Raw genomic sequence first — 20,620 nt, 5'->3', positions numbered from 1 at the left:
TAGTCACAAATAAATTTGAGCAATTAATTCCTTAAAGTACATTTTTTAAAGGTATATGGTAAATCTATCATAAAAATTAATGTCATTATCCAGCAAAAATGCAAAGAATCATTTTTGAATTTAATTTTGTCTTTAAAAGAAAATAAAAGTTTGTCAGAAGAAAGACCATTTTATGATATACTCTGCTCTCAAACATTTAGGTAAAAGCTGCCAAAATTCTTTAATCTTTTACTTCAAAAGTATTATTTTTGGTACAAATTAATTAGCACATACTTTGTTTTCATCATCAATTTCTCCAGCAGGTAAGCCATGATCTCCTTCAAGAATCCTTTTGGCCTATAAGCAAAACAATTAAGCAGAATTTAGTGGTAGTCTTTCATCATTACACTAAGTATTCAGTAAACTTTAGCAAATGCTGCATTTTTTAACCTTTCTCCAAAAAGTTGACTGTTTTCTTAGAAATAAATTCAACTCTTTCATTTAAATCTTTTAAATTAACAAAACAAAAAGCAACACTGCCTACTTGACATCTCCTTAGATATATGAGATACACAAACTTATGCAATCAAAAATCTTGATTCCCTTCCTTTCAAAGCCTCATCTTCCTTCAGTCTTCCCAATCTCAGTAAATGGCCCTTCATTCACCCAAATACACAAGCTCAGAAAACTAGGAACTAGCCTGTAGTTTACTTTTGTTATCCACGTCTAAACTATCAGAAAGAATTACTGACTCAATCATCAAAATGTGTCTGTTGTCACACACTCAAAGCTAAGGCTGGACTACTGCAACAGCCTTACAAATGGTAACTGGTCTCTCTCATTCTCTCTCTACTCTCCTACAATTCCTGTTCAATGTGGTATCCAGACAAATCTTAAACTGTACATGAGATTATGTCACTCTTCTATTTCAAACTTTCCCACAGGTTTCCATCATGCTTAGAATAAAATAAAATACAAAGCCCTTACCACAGTTTCCAAGGCTCCATAATTTGGCCTTACCTACCTCTGGGACCTCATCTCCTACACGCTCACCTCATTTAAAGTGTTCTGCCTCCCTGTCCTTCTCTTTCTCCAAAACACTCAGTCCTGCACTTAACAGTATTCTCTGCCTGGACTGCTCTTCCTCTCACCTTCATTACAGACACCTCCTGTCTTGTCACGGCTCAACTCACATCTCTCCTTGAAGGAGCGTTGCGATTCCAACTATCTAAAGCAGCCCTTCTTGTCATTTATTAGACTACCATGCTGTCTTATTTTCTTCAAGCTCCAGGCAATGGCTAAAATGACGTGAAACTTATTTTTTTGTCTAGAATAAGCAACACTACAAACTGTGTGAGGAAGATGGCTTATCTACTTTAGATGTCAGGAAGAAGCATTATCTCTTTCTGCTTTGTGTCTTGACCTGCTTTCCCTCTCATGATTAGAGTCAAGAAGCAGGTGCTGGTCTAGGGAAAAGGCTCGCTGGTATGCCTCAAGTTGAGGGAAAAAAACCATCCAATTTCTTATGTGATCAAGACTAATTTAACAGGGTATTAGCAGCTACAGGGATGTATAACCAAAGTCCTAACTAATAACAAGCATGTGTGTTGGCTGGGAAGATAAAATATTTCTGGTGAATCTACTGGGGTTGGCAACAGCCATGGCAGGCAGCTGGTCAAGGACTGAATCCTGGTCCTCCTCTCTTCTCTGGAAACCTGCATAAGTGGCAATAATGCAAACTGGATATCTGACAATTCCTGCCATCCATTCCCGTCTGCATTCCTGATACTTATCCACTGCTGTTACTCCTAAGACTTAGAGTGTGGCTAGCATATGCACTCATTTATAATCTGATTAACACATATGACTAAAAAACAATTACTTTTGCTGAGGTCAAGTATGATTTTAGTTATTAATAATGATCAAGAATTGTATTTATATGCTAATTATAACTCCTAAAATCAAAATGAATGTCATTTACCTCTTTGGCATAAGACTGTATCACTCCAGCTGCTTCTATTTTCCTTTTGCATCTCTGTTTAACAGTTATACTATTATTATCCAAATCTTGCATGAGCTTAAAGAAGGCCAATTCATTAAATAACACTTCAGATATCTCTACAAGAAGATCTTCTCCACAATCTTTCAGTTTTCTGCCAGCAAATTTTGCCAGTGAATCCTATCCAAAAATAAACCAAATAAACTTTAAGATTATAGTAAACTTCTGTGGGTAGAACAGCAGAATGATTGACAGGTTTAAATTACAATACTCAACAAAGTAAAAATAATTTTATTATCTTTTAGTACTGAAAAACTTAATGGCTAAGATTACTAAGATTGGTTAATATTACTAGAGAACATTACCAGTAGGAATCTTGCCCATCCTGCTTAAAAGAGCAAACAAAAGAAGAACACATGACCATCCCTAGAATTAGTCTCTACTTAACGTAACTGCTCTGCCACAAATACGTAAGACAGGGGAGTCCTAACCGCAAGAGTTCCCACACAGTACTGGGGGATATGTGTATTTACAGTAATAAGCTGAAGTGCCATGAGAGAAGACTGTACCATTAGAATACGTTTGAAGTTTCCCCTTTTACGTACGCCAGCCATTCTTATTTAAACTTCCTCTTCAAAATCAGTCTAAAAGTAAACTTCAGTTCTACTGAAGCTGATACAGGATCAACAAATGAACAAGTCTGCTATATTCTATTTTTTTTTAAATAAAATCACTCTTATTTTCCTTTCCTTCTAAAAACATGGACTGTGCTATTAAGAGAGGAGGCAGACTACTATGATGTCCGGTGCTCCCTCTTTCCCAAAAAACTACCTTGTCTAGTACAATCACAGGAAGAAGTACAAACACTGAGCACCTTGTGGAAAAAAAACCTCACTGAACAGGTTTTCTAGGAGAAAAAAGTAGAAGATAGTAATATAAGCTCTACCTCATGAAAAAGTTTCAATACCCTGGGCAAGATTTAACGTAAACTAATTTTTATTGTTCACGTTGGTCTTGTGAAAAAAGTCAGAAATAGGATGAAAGAAAAGCAGTCAGGTTTTCTTAGACTTAGGGAAAAACCCCTTATTTTCAAATCAATGTTTGGAATCTGCCCACAACTATGACAACAGTAGGCCAAATGGAGAAAGGACTACATGCATCTTGATTAACAAAAATACTTAAATTATAGTTTCTCTTTGAACCTGATTCTAAAATGGAGTTACTTCTTTCTGTAGGAATAAGTTAGCTAGTTAAATTTATAAAAATATACTTATCTAAAAATTATCCTGAACATTTTAAAACAATGCATAACAACTGCAGATGTCTTATATTCCTTATGAACTGTGTTAGTACAACTGGATTAAAGACAGCCAGGACAATTTATACTTAAGTTTTATTAAAAATAGAATGAAAAATTATAGTGATGGAAATGTGCAATAAAGACTAGAGTCTTAAAAAAATTGACAAAGTGATAATATTGTCTCTAAAACCAATTTAAACAGAGGAATATGAAGCAAGGAAAAGTTTAAAGGAAAATTCTATAGTAAAATTAAAAAGAAAAACATTTTCTAGTTTGGAACAACAATATACATAACTGGAACTATATCAATGGGAAAATATACAGGTAAATTTCTCAAGATATTTACATGGAATAATTAAGGTATCCATACTTAACAGAGGGGTTCTCATCCTTGGCACTATTAACATTCCACAAGATGCTAGTACCAGTCCTTCCTTGCCTGCTGTGACAAACAAAATGTCTGCAGACAATGCTAAATGTCTCCTGGGAGGCAAATTGCCCCTAGTTGCGAACAACTACTGTAACGTAATTTAGAATTACTGTTACAGCTTAAGAAGTCTCTCCAATCAATAGCTAGTTTCTGGTTTCTAAAATTTCCCAGAGTGGTAAAAAAAATTGTTTTAGACAACATCATGGAATAGTTCCTAAACATTTCAAACTTGAAGTGTAATTATTGGTTAGGAGAAAAGTCAAAACAAAATTTTATTAGATCTGGGACAGGCCTTAGAGACAGATGATGAAGTTAAATGAAGACATGTGCCCTAATATAATTTTTTTAACTAACTAAAGGAATAACCTCTTAAAAAGTATTAAAATGTCAGCCCAAATGGATGTTAGAATGCATATCTACTTGAATAAATTGTGTAATGCCAGAAAATAACAACAAAAATCCTAAACATATAGTATGTACTGGTAAGTCATACAAGAAGAAATTCTTACCTGTAATATACTTCCAAGTTGTTTATGAAAGAACTTTACAAACTCTTTGCTTTCATCGTTTTGCTGGGTAAGGGTCAAAACCATGCGTCTTACTGAGGTTAGAAGTTGAGAAGAACATACTTCATCCATGTGCTCCTGAGAAAAATGCTAGTCGGTTAGAAAATACCTTACCTATTGTTTAAAAAATATTAATCCATATGAGATTTTATTTTTCTTGCATAAATGCTTCTCAGCTGTCAAGACACATTTAGAAATTTCATTCATAAGAACAGCCAAACTCCTCCTCTACACAGGTTGAAAGTTTTGCAAATTTTGACTCACCATAGCAGATAACAGCCAGTAAAAGAAACTAGCTGATTCAACACTTTTCATCACTTCCCTTCTGTACTCTGGGGAGCACTACCCATGCCATGGTTTCCATATTGCCTGTATTCCTTTTTGCAGCTCAGTTCATTTCAACTACTCCTACAACCATACTCACTTTCCACCCAATTTCCTCTATCTTACCTTTTAACTGTTCTCAGCCTTGACACTGCTGACATCCTTCGTTCAGCAGCACTCTGGCCTCTACCCACTAGATGCCATGGCATCCTCCACTCTCCCAAGTCCTGACAACTAAAAATGTATCTAAAAATTACAAAATGTTTTTAGGGTCAAAATCATGCCCCGTTGAGAACCTCCGTCCTAACTTTCTTAACAAGCCACTCTGGGCAACTCTCTTCATCTCCTTAATCTTCTTTTAGAAGCATATGAAAGCTACATAATAATCTAAACCACGGGTAACGTTCTCAGGTGAGTCCATAAAACATCCATATCAAGTAATGTCAAGGTTCCATTCCCCTTTCTGCCGCTTAACTCATTTGGGCAGGTTCTCTAACTTTGACTCAGGTTAATTTGTGAGGTTTCTCTTCCTTCTTTACAAATGTGTAGAACAAGGTGAGCAAACTAGATGATATCTAAGATCTCTTAAATCTAAGCTCATTTTTAAAAACTTCATGTGCCAAAACAGACAATTAAAACAGAAGACAATATTCCCTTATCTTCAAGGAATCAAATACTAGTGAAGTCAGATACATGCATACATCAATCACTACAAGCTATGCAATGTCCAGTAGATGATACTTTAAAAAATTTTTTTCTTTTTTTTAAACTAATTTTTTTCTTGTTTTTTTTGGGGGGGGGGTTGCAATTAGGTTTACTTATTTATTTTTTTAACTGAGGTACTGGGGATTGAACCCAGAACCTCGTGCATGCTAAGCAGGCACTCTACCCCTGAGCTATATACCCTCCCCACTAGTAGATGATACTTTTAAACAGCAGGGACTGTTCCTTATTCAATACCACCTAGCACAGTGGCTAGCTCAGAGGAGACCCTCAGCACTTGCTGAACAAATAAGTATCATAAAGGAAGCACACGCTAGGTGCCCTGAGGAGCCGTGGCAGCATATTAGAGGTAACAAGAAATATCTTTGAAGAAAAGGTACTTCAGCCAGGCAGAAAAGAGTGAAGGGATTTTATATTTTCAAGGATGACTACTTGTAGAAAGGGCTGATATGTGAAAAGAAAATGGTAGGTATGGAAAATGTAGAGGAATGTGAAGTGAGTGTATACTGGACAGAGAGCAGCGAGGATGAAGCTAGGAAAGGATACAGACGCAGTGGTGAGGTCTCTCAACTTCAAAGATAGGAATTAAGGTTATGCTATTGGAGAGAAGGAAATAAAACTGACTGCACTTAGGAGGAAAAATCAATTTTTGACTCACTGGTGATAAGAGGGTAAGAGAGTTAAGAAGTCTAGCTCAGGTGACTGAGTACAATGCTGACATAACAAAGATGTTCTATAATCCCACCCAGAAAGTCAAGACTTGAAGTGAAACAAGAAATAATAAAAGTTAAAATCAGATCATTAGTTCTACTCATTTTGTTGGCCTCAGAAATTGGTTGAAACACTAAATTTAATAAGCGAATCCTTATGAAAGGATATTATTTAAGTCAGACACAAAATTGTAAATGCAGTAACATTTTCTGAGATGATTACATTCCCCACACATAAAGCTAAATATTTAGATATCTTTAACCCTTAGAAAGTAATTGTATATATCAAATAAATATCACTACCAATATACCTAATTTAACCAAAAAAGACATGTTTTAAAAGTATTTATTGCATTATGATACAACAAAAATGTAAAAGAAAAAAGGCAATGGTTTGTTATTTATGCCTAAGATAACCTAAAAGTTTAAGTCAATTCACTTGAGGGAATGGTTTCAGACTCAAATAAATATCCACCTATCTATCCATAAGAATATATATATATATATATATATATTCTTATAATTTATAGGTATGTAAATATTTAAGGGGGTAAATACATATTTTGCAATAGGAGATAAATTCATAGAATAATTGATGAAACTGATATATTTGTCTTATCTCCTCAAATCCCCTTTATCCAGTCTCTGAAGTCTTTCTTGGGTGAAAGTACTAAGAGATTGAAAGACATTATTCTAACAGGAAGGCACATGCAAATAGTTGTGACACTTTGTCATAAGTGCTTTAATAAAGACATGTACCAAGTATCCCAGGAGGAGTAAAGAGAAGGAGAAATCCTACCTGCAAATACATGCAAAAATATTTCAGCTGGGTCCTGAAGGATAAGCCTGACAGAGAAAGGGTGAAAGGGCATTCTAAGCAGAGGAAGAAGCATGGGCAATGTGCTTTTTTGAAAACTGTCAAGTCTAATACAAGATATGTCAGAAGGAACAGTTATGAGGCTGGGACCAGGTTGTAAAAAGTTTTATGAGTGATGCTGAATCTGATCTGGATCCTACAGGCCAACTGTTTTCAAACTGTACTTCAAACTATATTTGATCAGTCTGAAAACGATAGTCGAGGTTTGGTGGAGCCATTCACTTACTAATTCATTATTCAGTAAGTATTTACTGACTGCCTACTATATGCAGGTACTATTCTTGGCACTGGTAAGACAGTGACCACAACAGATTAACATCTCTGATGTAAATCTCCCATTACTTCATGGAACTTAACACTTAACAGGGAAGACAAAAAAAATAAAGAAATAAGCAAAGATTAAATAGGTCAAAGGTGACAAGCACTACTGAGATTAAGAAAAGTAGGTAAGGAGTTGGAGGAGATCTGCTCACCAAAGAGGACACAGTTAACTAAAGACCTGAAGGATTCAAGGGAAAAGCCATGCCGGCATGTGAAGGAAGAGCATGCCAGGCAGAAGTATCAGCAAGTGCTAGTAACACTAGCAGGAGAGTTGAAAGATTAGAAGAGGAAGCAGAGGGGCCATTCTGGAGCTGCTGCAGTTGCCCAGGAAAAGGCTACGTCACTCAGTTTTTTACATGGAATAATTTGGGCACAGACAGATGATCTTTTCTCCTCTTAGCTATAGTGTCTCTTACGAGGAAGCAGCTTCTGTAACTGCCTTTTCAAAGATCTCTCTTCTCTCAGAATATTCCAAAGAAAGCAATTACCTCCACTGAGGGGAGGAATACAAGCGCATGGAAACAACTTCCTACTGTCAATGACTTACACACTGGCAAGTACAAGGATGTAAGAGATGAACTCCTTGACAACATGTTTTGCAGTTTCCCCTATCTGAGTGAAAAGATTGTCTTCACTTCTAATTTTGAAAATTTCCACTTTAAATTAAAATGTAAGAGTACCATCTCAGAAGAAAGTCCTGTCTTGCACGCTTCTTTCTCTCCCCTTTTCACTGTTATTAAACAAAATAAACAGTACTACTTACTAGTCTCATACTCCCACTGTTGGCAGCAATATAAATTGTTAACCTTTCTGAGGGACAATTTAGTATGTCTCAAAAGTCTTAAAAACATTCATACCCTCAAAGCTAGAAATTCTATGTCTAAGAATTATTTCTAAGGAAAGAAAAATTGGATATCTAAATTTATCTAAGTCATGTAAGTATTGTTCATAACAGTAAAAAAGAAACCAGAATAAACATTAATGTTTAACAACAAGAACTGATAAAATAACAAACAGGCAGTTCTATTCCACCAATACTCAGCCGTCACAGCAGCAATCCACAGGGCTCACTACTGCAGTCTGGCCTGGTCACCCCTAGCTCTTCCTCTTTTGCACATCTTCCAAATGTTGTTGGAAACCAGGTGTTGCTCACTGGGTCCTGGGCCCCAGCTTTAGGTCCCCTTCTCTTACCTAGTGCCATGTTTTAGGTGACCCATCTTCTACCACTAGGACCTGCTGATTTCCCACATATATCCCAACTGCCTACTTCTCCCTTTCTATAGCCCCAGACCCTTATCTAAGCCATTATCATTTCTCACTTGATCTCACTGTTATTTCTGACTCCTATGTTTAACTTTCCACAAACAAATCAGATTTTGTATCTTACTTAAAATCCTCTAAGAGTTTCCCTTCGAATGTTAAATAAAATCCAAACTCCTAATCATGCTTATGATGATGTACAGAACTGGCCCTTCCTCCTCCTCTAACATTATCTCACACAAATTTCCTATAGCCACACAGGTCCTTCCTCCAGCTCCTTCAACATGCCAAGCTAGCTTCTACCTTAAGACCTTTCTGTCTGGATGATCTCAGCTTAACCTGGCTCTTTATTCACATCTCTGCTTAAATGTTCCCTCTTCGAGAAGCCTTCCCTGACTATCCTGTCAAAAAGAGACATCATCACATCACCATACTTTAACTCTCTACATAGCACATATATACCTGATACACATTTACTTATATGTTCTAAATTCACTTTTTGGGGGGTCCATATTCTCATCCTAGCACTCAAGTTGCATGAGAGCAAAGGCCTTGACTTGTTTACTACTATGTCCACAAAGCCTGGCATAATGTAAGTATTCTACAAATATGTTTGAATGAATAATAAATGGTGTCAGCACTAAAAAATACACAATAGAAAAACAGTGATGTAGAAAGATGTATATGGTATAAGATATAAAAGCAGAATGCACTTATATATGGACGAGATATTACAGAAAGGTTCACAAAACGTTGATAGGGACTATCACTGGGTGACAAAATTATGGGAGATTTTTAGTTTTTTCTTTTGTTTACCTGTATTTCCTGAATTTAGTACAATGGAGTCTTTTATCTGAATTAAGAAGAACAAAACACAGAATGTTTATTTATTTTTAGAAGTTATTGCTTACCTTCAAAAAAGGAATGACTTCTTTCATAATTGCTTTAATCTGCCGGTCCAGCTGCTGAGTATCAATTCTGGGACAAGGGATGGTAGAAACTTCACTTACAGGTTGTTGTGAACTATGATTTTCAGGATTAGGAGTTTCTAATTTAAAAATGAAAATGCTGTATTAGCAAACTAACGTCTATGACATTGTATGTATTTATACAAAATTCTAAAGAATATTAAATTCTGATGGTTTTATATTAAAATAACACAAAGGAACATCTATGAAGTTCTAGTACCCCTAGTAATTAAAAGAAGGCAAACAAAGTCATTATAGATCAAGTGGGGCTCTTAATTTTTCACATATGGAGCTATGATTTTTAATCAATTCCAGAACACACCTTCTAAATTATTAACCGTAGTTGTAGCAGCAGCACCATCTTCATCCTCAATAATCCTGCAGGTACATCTGATATTTGTGTTACTTTCAGCCTCAGTCTTCATACGCTCATATTCTCTCATCCTGGCTAATGCTTGATCTAAGTGAATCACAGTGTTACCTGTATATGGAACAAATATTTCTAGAAGATATGAAAGTAAATTTTTTCATGTAGTCCGTAAAATGTATTAGTAAAAATATGTCTGAACATAGGGAAGAAAAACTAGCTTAACAAGTTCCTGACATTGTACTAGTTGGTTACTTAGCATACATTATCACATTTGTTTAGTCCTTAAAATAACGCTATGAAGTAGATGATAGTACCCTCATTTTCAGAGAGCTTAAGTAACTGCCTATGGTTTCCACAGCCACTTAAATGTAGAATTAGGGATTTGAACCCAGATCTCTTACACTCTGAAGTCCGTATTTATTTCACTATATCATGTTGCTTCCCTTAAACAGTACAACAAAAATTAATTCCAAAACGTCGTGCAAATTCTGGTGCAAACAATTCAACCTAACACAAGTAATTAAGGTAAGGAAAAGACCTCAGAATAACATTTCCCAATTCTCTTCTGTCTACTTCAAAAGTAGGGGGAAGGATTGTGAGAAAGCCATCAATTAATAAAACTAAACAGGTAGGACTCAAAATCACTTGGCAACTCAGAAAGTGGGGACAATTAAGGGGGGTAGGCCAGGCCACAGAGTGATTTTTCTGTCTATAGTGGGATGAGCTCAGTCCAGACCTGACAGGAGGGAGCTAGGGCTTCAAATCCTCTGTAATTAAGATAAGGCATAAGGAAGACTTACTGCTTGCTAAAAGCTAGATACCCAATGATAGAGCAGGGCTTGGCCTTTTTCTTTGTAGTAGAAAAACTCTTTGAAATCATCTAAATCTTGTTATCACATAAACACTAGAATTATGGGACATTAGATTATTCTATCAACTAAGTGCCTCAGAGATCAGAATGAGTGAATCTTCAGGTATATTTTGAAATGCTACAGCCTGGAAAATGAATCAGGTACATAGACATCTTTCTCTTCTCTAATCTCCCTTCCAAATTTAGGACTTGGGTATTTTCTCTCCCTTGCACCTACTCAACACTCTAAGCTTTTGGTGTACTATTGGCGACCATGCCTTAGAGTCACCTGGGTTTCTCACAAAGATTGTATACGCTAAGAAATTTCAGTTCTTACTTCAAATTATTAACATTGTTATTGAAAATGTGATTGGATGAGGCATTGCTACCTCTGAATTTTTCCTGCTGATTAACTGGAAGATCTTAACGGATGACCTTTCCCTTAAGGGAAAGGAATTAACATTCTCTGAACTCCTATTATGCATGCTAGAGAGTTCTGTATGTTTTTCACAAGAACACAGCAAGCAAGGTAAGTAAATTCCCATTTCCTTAGTATATGCAAAGAGTCAGAAAGGTTCAATGACTTGCCCGAGGTCAAAGAGCTAAAAGTGAAGAGATTCTAGAATTTAGACTGATGGATGGATAGACTTTTAGGTCTATGTTCTTCCACCACAGCTTACCTTCTAGACTTTTGTTTCCTTATCAATGCAATTTAAAGGCTGTATTAAAATGTCATGTTCTAAGATTTTAAAACATTCTGCTTACCTAGATCATCTGTCGCAAAAGGCTCAAAATTTGAAGATACAGACATGACGCTAGCATTATCAGCATCATTTTGCTCACTTATTTTATGCGTTTCTCTCTCAAAGTTCTTCTCAAAAGTTTCCTAAGTTATAGTTTAAAAAACAAATAAAATTACTAACATTTCTTTAAAAATTTTTAGGATTAATATTAAAAATTTAACATAGAAACTAAGTATATGAATAAAACTATGCACTTAAAATTGAGATATAACCAAAGTTATAAAAGGTTGAATAGAGTCACAGACAACATTAAAGTATTAAGTACCCCTGCAGAACACTTGTCATTATGTACATGAAAATACACAGAGCCAGCTACTAATTAAATTCTAACTTGGAGAAGTTAACATTACTTCTACACCCTCAGGGAAATTCTCCTATCTCCAAACTATAAGATTGCCTAGTACCTTACTATATTTGGTTGTCTCGTACCAGAAGAAAAACATGACAGCATTATTCATATTTTTAAGTCAACTTTATTTAAATATTATTTATATACAACAATGCACCCACTGAGTGTACAGTTTGATGAGTTTCGAAAAACATACGCACCACCACCACCACCCTTCCTAAAGATAAAGACCATTTCCATCAGCCTAGAGTGCCTTTGTATCCTCTACAGTCAATCTCCACTACACCCCACTCATGATTTCTATCACCACAGATTAGTTTTGCTGGCTCTAGAACTTCATATAAGTAGAACCATTCAATATGTGCTCTTCAACGTCTGGCTTCTTTTGCTCAGCATGTTTCTAAAATTAATCCACCATGTTGTGTGTTTCAGAAGTTCATTATTTTTAATGGCTGAATAGTATTCCAAACAAACCAAAGTCTGTTTATCCATTTATCTGTTAATGTTCCAGTTTGTAGCTATCATGACTAATAATGCTATGAACATTACTATACAATTATTTGTGGACATGTTTTCATTTCTCTTGGATGAACACTTAGAAGAGAAATTGCTGGGTCACGTGCCAAATTTATGCTTAACTTTATAAGAAACCGCCAAACTGCTTTCCAAAATGGTTGAACAATTTTACAATCCCACAACCAGCGTGAGAGTTCCAATTGCTCCAAATTCACACCAGTACTTCTTACTGTCAATCTTTTAATTTCAGCCTTTCTAGTGGGTGTGAGGTCATATTTCATGTGGTTTTAATTTGCACACTGTACTTCTTTTGTGAAGCACATGTTCAAATCTCTTATCCACTTTTTATTAAGTTGTTTGTCTTACAATTGAGTTGTAGAAGTTTTTTATATAGTTGGGATTTATCTTTCATAGTCATGCGCCAGATACATGTACTGAGATTATTTTCTCCTAATAGTACCTTTGAAAAGCAGAAGAGTTTTATTTTTATGAAGTCCAATTTATCGATTTTATCTTTCATACGTAGTGCTATGTCCTATGAAATCTTTGCTTATGTCCAAATCATGAAGATTTAGTTTTCTGTTAGTTTTTCAGTTTTAGCTTTTTCAGGACTGTAAGTAATTTCAGATTAATTTTTGTGTATACTGTGATTAGGAGGGGTCTCAATTATATTTTGATTGTAACTCATTTCACAATTGTGTTCTTTCTCCTAGCTACTGATCTGTTAAAGTTCTCTCCTAAATTATGAAATGAAAGGTATGCCCCTGGTTAAAGGAAATTCAGGCATTAGGGAACATGTTTTAGGAAGTGGAACCATTTTATTGCTCCTTCAAGTCAGACTTGAAAGTAGATATGCCTTTGTCATTTTATAGCACCTGGAGTAGAAGATTCAAATTGTTTCTTTCTATTCTGAAACCTCAGTTGCTCATCATCCCTGACTTATAATCCTTAGATGTCTACTTTAATTCTCTCTTTCATGGCATGAAGGTTCTTTCACATGCTCTAAAAGGTATGTGTAAAAGCTGCATTAATGGAACTCAAAGGACCTTGGCCTAGAAACATGAAGAATAAGACTATATCCACCCAATTTGGTAACCACTAGCCATATGGCTATTTAAAGCAAATAAAATTAAAAATTTACCTCCTCCATCCCACTAGCCATATTTCAAGTGCTCAATAGCCATATGTGGTGAATGGGTACTAAATTAGACAATGCAGATTATAAGACAGTTCCATCACTATACAAAGTTCTACTGGACAGCACTGCTCTAGATCTGTGGGTATGAACACTGGATGCTGTGCCGCTGCTAATGATTAACTGACATTAATTAATAAATGGAAAATGTTGACATTAATGCTAAATTTAAGTTTGATGAAAAAAATTAAAGAACTGATTTAGTTATTTAAAAGTAATACTGGGGGGTAAGGTATAGTTCAGTGGTAGAGCGCATGCTTAGCATGCACAAAGTCCTTGGTTCAATGCCCAATACCTCCATTAAAAATTTTAAATTAAATTGTAAAAAGTAAAAGTAATACTAAGTATTAATATTTATGCCAGATCCCTACAGTTATGGACTGAATTTTTGCATCTCCCCTCCCAAATTTACATGCTGATGTTTTAATAATATTAGGAGGTAGGGCCTTTGTGAGATAGTCAGATTTAGATGAGGTCTTGAGGGTGGAGTCCCCATTATGGCCCTTGTAAGAGGAAGAGACACCTGAGCCTCCTATCACTGCCATGTGAGGATACAGGGAGAAAGTGGCCATCTGCAAGCCAGGAAGAGGGCCTGCGTGCACCAAGAACTAAAACTGCTGGCACAATGATCTTGGACTTCCCAGCCTCCAGGACCATGAGAAATGGACGTCTGTTGTTTAAGTCGTCTAGTCTACAGTATTTTGTTGTACCAGCCAGAGCTAAGACACCTACTTATTAAGTACTATTGTATCTTTAAATTTTATTCGACTTTTAAACCTTGTCAGGTTAATTTTATCATACATTCTAGCTCAATTTTCAAAATCTGCTGTTGATGGTGCAAACCAATATACTCAAATCCTAGAAGCAATGCTGCTTATATGAATTTTGGATAAAAAGAAAGGCACTGGACTTAAGGAAATAAAATTACTAAAGAAGATTTCTAAGAAAAGACACTCTTCATGCTCTCTCAGTAAGTTATTTCAATGCCTAATAAAATTTAATATAACCTAGTATCTCCTATTTTTTGTGTATATGGCTGGACCACTTTTCATTTCCCACAAAAAAGAGAACACAATTTTCAATTAGTTATAATAACAATTAATCCCAAGTGGCAATTAGTTACATTCATTTATATTTGATATTAAGAAGTCAAAATCATGTAGTTTTTGGACACTGGTTTACATTCATAGTAATATAGGAGTTGGAGCCTAGTGAAGAAAGGTTTTAAGCAGAAAAGATAACTTGGGAAAGTACTGTTTTAAACACGAGTAAAACCAGAGCAAAAATTCAGAAAAACTTCTCAACAGTTATAAGGAAATTACTATATATTCAAAGAAGATGGTCTTTTGAGAAAGCTATCTTTTCATAAAAATGTATATTATTATTGTATCAACAATGGGCAGAAACACAGTAATACGCTTCCAACTCTCCATCTATGGCAGATATTTGCTAATCAATTATGGCACTCCTATCCATAGATATCCATGTGTTGAAACTGGTATAAGAATGTACTTGCTATCCCAGGACCACATATCATCTTTTACAACAGAATAAGGATCTGAACCTTTACAAAGCTGATTTCCAAGTACCCAGCACATTATCACCTCCGTATCCTAGCAGTTAGTCATCGTCATTCAAACTCCTATGTGCGAGGTAGGCATCATTTAGAGGACACAGTCTATTGAAAATACACTTTCCTTACCACTATTTTCCATGTCCAAGTCTTTTTCACTTTATTCAAAATTTTCTTCATCAATTTTAATACATTAAATTACATTTTCTTCCTGGCTTTCCTTTGTCTAGGCTTCTTTTCTAACCCAAAGACATGATTTACTTGGTATTTATTTACTCAAGGGCTCTTGTGATCTAACTGCTGTCTGGTTTACTCAGTATCTTGAATGAATACAACAAATTTTACTGAATTGCCGTAAGAGTCAACTCCTATGTTGGGCAAAGGAGATCTAACTATGGCTATTTTAGACCTTATAACCATTTATATATAATTTTTGGTGCTGCTGCCCTATTTTTATACCTCACCTCAAATAAAGTAATACATTACACCTAGCTTTTTAAAAAAGCTAAAAACCATATATATTAGGTATACTCACAGTTTAAAACAACCTACTTAACTTTTGCTTGCTGCCTACTGAAATTACGTCTACCCCTCATTAATCATATCAGCTTACATCGTCAGTTGTAGCAAGGCTTTCACTGGGAGTAAGTTCTGAGTTGGATGCTATCCAAGTTCCAGAATTCACCGACTTTCCATTTTCCCCTTCTTTTTCATGGTTCTCAGAAATATGTCTGGATACTATGTCCTAAATAAGGAAATAAGATAGATATTTATGAAAAACATTTGTTTAAACACGAAGTTAAAAACAAAAGCAGATAGAAGAACAAATGCAATACTTTTCACCTCACAGCTTAACTGTGAAGAAGAAATAACATTAAACACAAAACACTGAAAAACTGCTCAGAAAAAGACTATCTGAAAGCTACTTAAGCTGTGTAAGAAGATTTAAATAAAGTGGCATGAAAGCACGTAGAAAGCAGATCAAAATATTTATGGAACAAGGACATGCTTCAGTCAGAGAAAGTAACCAGATATAACTGTGAAGAATGGCAGTATCAGACAGAGTACAAACAAGAATGTTAGGTACCAGATACCTGCAATGCATATAAAGCCCTCTGTCTCAAGTAGTCCGTATTAAGTAGCTGAAGCTCATGGAAGAGCTCAATAAGAAAATGTGGACGAGACTCATTTTGAGAAATCAGCGTAGCTACTTCAGAATAAATGGTATCACGCAAAGCTTCAAACATGGAAAAATCACTCCCCGTTTCTGGAAGATATAAAAGATCAGGAAGTTAATGTTGAAATATGTTCCTGTTTCTATTAGCTTGTATCATTACTCTCAACTTTAAATTACTTTAAACTCAGAATACACTTAATTCTATTTTAGGGCTTGTAAAGTAGAAAAAGAATCTTAAAATTACCAAGATAAAAATAATCTTAAAAATATCAAGATATATACTACATAAGAAATATTTAAATGTATAAATAATATTCCTTAGCAACTTAGACCAAACTTATTTCACAATAAAAAAAATCTGAAAATTTTTACATATTTCTTAGGAATAATCAATGGAAATCTTTTAGTACTTAAATGAAATGAGCTAAGTGCCTTTTTTTGCTAATATGAATTTTGTTACAGGAAAGGAAATTAGTTTGTTTTGTTAATATTGAGAACAAACTAAATGCTGCCAAGGAAAGCTACTATTTTAAGTTTTATCTAGTTAGGTCCACTAATTCTTGAATCTCTGCTATGATGCTGTATTGATGAAAAATTGAATTTGTAACTGTAATATAATAATTCAGTTTTACTATAGTGTCTTACTGACATACTCAGTATAAGCTGGAGCAGACAGTGACCAAATGAAGCTTTCAGTTTCACAGAATGTAGGCATCACTCTTGTCATTTAGCAAAAACCTTGCTACACATATTTGTTGGTAACAAAGAATTATCACCCTTAAGAGGTATACAGTCACACCTTTATTTTTAAAAGTACAAATTAGGAACTGTACCCATTTTGAGTTCTCTGAGAAAAAAAAATCTCCAAGTGCTCTTCTAATGATCAAATTCTATAAACCCTCTAGAGCAACAGTAGAACCACAAATAGTTAAACATTCAAGTTCCACAGAAATCAGTGACATGTTTCTCAAAAAGAGAATTTGAAATGTTGAGTGTTTCAATATACTGTGCTTTCAAATATATAAGCAAAGATATTAAGACTTAATTCACTTTTTGCAAGAAAAATTTAAAAATGCAAAGCAAATGTGGTCTAATGAAATAACTTTCTACTATTTTACTAAGTAAATCAGTATCTTCATGTCTCAATTTCTACAACTATAAAATAATGATAATAAATATGCATATCTTGACTCAGATATGAGTATAAAATGAAGAGATGCACTAAAATTCTCTAAGTAGTTTTAAAATGTCTAAATGTGATACATTACTACAAAAATATTTATTATAAGCAGGAACCAAAACTATTTCTGTAGGAAGTCTATTTGTAGGAAAAAATCCAGATAAGAAGATATGACACCATGCAAATTTCCCAATTTATATACTGTACTGTAGTATGTAGTATGTTTGATCAGTTGTTTTAGAAAGTGTTTATTTCAAAAATGTTAAGAACAAAGCAATATTTAATGACATCTTTCATACCTCTGTATATGATAAAATTATCACTCTAAATTATGTATCAAAGATTAAATTATTCCCAAATAATGAATTATGCCAAACATATGCCTCATCCCTCCCACCTACAATAGAGAAGTAGAAATTTTTTGCCAGTTTCTCCTCCTGGACTAAAATGTATAGTTTAGGTAAGCAGTCCTTGACTTGAATCAGTCAGATTTCTCTGATTCTATCTTGTTTTCACCCTACATTCACAGTTTTTTTCTTAAGGAAGTGCCATTGATATATTTAGCTTTGTGTGAAGTCCTTGTTTTTTTTCTTTAAATTATCCTAAAGGCCCATAACAGGCTTCTCTTTTTTGCTCATGTACAGCACAGGAGGCATTAAAGAGTATTTACATTTCTAAATCACACAGAACCATATCTAACAAAAATACAGTTTTAAAACTAAAATAGCATTCTGCAACCTTTGTAATTTTCCATGATCTTTATCATGATCTTTGCATGTCACAATTGTTTTTTGCTCAATGGTTTACTTTTTCATAAATGTTGACTGGCAAAGGAAAAAACAAGCAACTACAATCGAAGTCATACATAATATTTAACACTATAAATCAGAGCTAGGAATAAAAATAACTATTTTTGTTTTATAAAAATATTAATGCTCTTTATCATTTAAAGAACACAAAATAAATAACTTCAAATAAAATGCCAAATTATAAAAAGGTTTTTTCCATTACCTATATGAATGTGTTGGTTACGTTACATCTACTAATGGAAAATGAAAACAAGAAAAGCAGCCAATTTTACCAACCAAGAATTATAAACGAAAAGTTTCTGAATTTATGAGTATGAATTCTTTCACTTTTATAAGTCAAATTACATATATATACTAAGCTAAATCTAAAAAAAAAAAAACCCAGAACAATAAAACTAAGGATTTTAGGACCAATGGAAAAAATTAACAAAAGGTGTACACCAAAACTAAGCAGATTGTTACCTGGCGCTTCATTGCATGCATTTCTGTTAGACTGCTGTAGTATTCTCCTAGCATGTGCTGTAGGAAAGGGCAGACATAAGGATGAACATAAAATGTGTATGAATAGTAAAGACAGGGTCTATAATATGAATAAATGAATGAAAAAGAAATAAGCAAATTTTTAAAAATCATTTGCCTGAACTGAAATGTTATCACAAGGTATGGTTTATTCTCTATTTAAAAATCATCTCATCAGGGAAAATATCAAAAGGTTTGCTATAAAGTTGTATTGATGTGACTGATGATAATTACAATCAACTCCCACCATTCACTCTTAGAAGCACACTCAACAAGGTGAACCTCCTACAATTCCCGAGGGAGAATAGGACTGCACAGTTCAGTACTAGCAGCCATATACGCTACAATCCAATGATCGTTTAACAAAAACCACCATTACATGCTATGAAGAACTTCAGGGTAATGGTTAAAACCAAAATTGAGTCTTTTTAGAAAGTGAATATGTAAATACACACAAAGGTATTTTTATATTATTCAAACATTTTTCAGTTCACCAAAATTTGATGGTTATATTTTTCTAAGTGACAGTAATAAAGTCTGAAGTACTGTTGACCCACCATCAATTATTTAGATAACTGATATCCAACTTATTAAGCTGTCAACTTAATGCCCTTCCCCAACCTCCACCCAACTGTTTACTGTTTGAAGATATCACTATTTGATAAAGTTAAAGAAATTACAAAATTCTGAAAAAATGCTCGGGTCAGGACAATAGAAATGATGTATTTGACTGAAGGATGCTGGACTTAACAGGAGACCAGGACTGAAACTTGAGATCTACCATTTTCAAGCAATATGAGCCTGAGGAAATCATTTCAAAATATGAATAAAATGTGATGTTTCTTTTATGATTACAAAAGTAATAAATACTCATAAGTTTTAGAAAATATAGAGGAGTTCAAAGATGATAAAACCACTATTAATATTTTGATAAATTTTCTTCCAGTCTTTTTTCATCCAGATTTTTGTTTAAACATAGTTGGACTCATGCTGTTCAGTCAATACTAAACCCCAATTTATTTTTACTACTTTTGTTTCCTTAGGATGGATGCCTACCAATAAAATTACTGGGTCAAGGGCATGATTTTTGAAGCTTTCCAGAAAAATTGCACTAGTTTATACTACTGGCCCTTTATAAGAACTGGGAAAAAACAGGTACCCCCTCTGACCATGTTTCCTCATCTGCAAAATGAAAATAAAACCAATTAACAGGATTATGAGGTTCAAATGAGGTATTTGTTTAATTTGAAAACAGTACAGCATAATACAAACTGTAGCTGCTATTATCATTTTCATCAGAGGTCTTATTGACAGCTGAAAACTGAGTCTATATTTATTGCCTCCCTCCCCATATTTCTTTGAGATATACTTATTCTTTATAAACCAGGAAAGTGCCAGTATTTACTTAAACTAAAACAAGTGACAAATACATATGACTCCATTCACTCAATAAACATTCACTAAGTGCCTACCATGTGTCAGGTCCCGTGTTAACATTCAATATATAAATATGAAAAGATGTTATCTGCTACTAAGGGACTCAAAAAGGTGATACACACTTAAACAGGTAAACACTATTTAATGCGATACAGGAAACAAAAGAGGTTTACACAGGCTATACCAGAAAACAAAAAGGAGAAATGCTGTCTCAGCCCAGAGAGAATTTGGATGCAATTCCAGAGTTGCAGAATTAAGATTTTATTTAAGAGTCCAGCAGCGAAAACGTCTTACAAAGAGCAAAAAAGGACTTAAGGCAGAAAAGACAGATGCTGAGGGGAGAAACAACACAATGGATACGGGAAAACTTCAGTTGGGTGCCACT

At 34.5% G+C, this 20,620-nt stretch overlaps 1 protein-coding gene across 22 annotated transcripts in view; it reads right to left on the bottom strand.

The window, feature by feature from the left end:
* The window catches only part of PCM1 (pericentriolar material 1), an 81,149-nt gene that overhangs the window by 9,267 nt on the left and 51,262 nt on the right, over positions 1–20,620 (bottom strand). For 13 of the 22 annotated variants that reach the window (XM_032468609.1, XM_032468606.1, XM_032468608.1 and 10 more), the window contains 9 exons: positions 18,742–18,798; positions 16,208–16,380; positions 15,727–15,858; positions 11,443–11,563; positions 9,780–9,959; positions 9,401–9,537; positions 4,218–4,352; positions 1,961–2,158; positions 274–336 (listed from right to left, as the gene is read on the bottom strand). In XM_032468609.1, coding sequence (XP_032324500.1) covers positions 274–336; positions 1,961–2,158; positions 4,218–4,352; positions 9,401–9,537; positions 9,780–9,959; positions 11,443–11,563; positions 15,727–15,858; positions 16,208–16,380; positions 18,742–18,798 — 1,196 coding nt within the window. The remainder of the gene's footprint in view (positions 1–273; positions 337–1,960; positions 2,159–4,217; positions 4,353–9,400; positions 9,538–9,779; positions 9,960–11,442; positions 11,564–15,726; positions 15,859–16,207; positions 16,381–18,741; positions 18,799–20,620) is intronic. The other 9 variants (XM_032468615.1, XM_032468616.1, XM_032468623.1 and 6 more) reach the window with 3 other exon arrangements.

Source organism: Camelus ferus, chromosome 26 (assembly GCF_009834535.1).
Source record: "Camelus ferus isolate YT-003-E chromosome 26, BCGSAC_Cfer_1.0, whole genome shotgun sequence".
In the NCBI taxonomy this organism is placed as follows: Eukaryota; Metazoa; Chordata; class Mammalia; order Artiodactyla; family Camelidae; genus Camelus; species Camelus ferus.
Note: the sequence above shows the minus strand (reverse complement) of the source record. Positions and strands in the feature narration are given on the sequence as shown.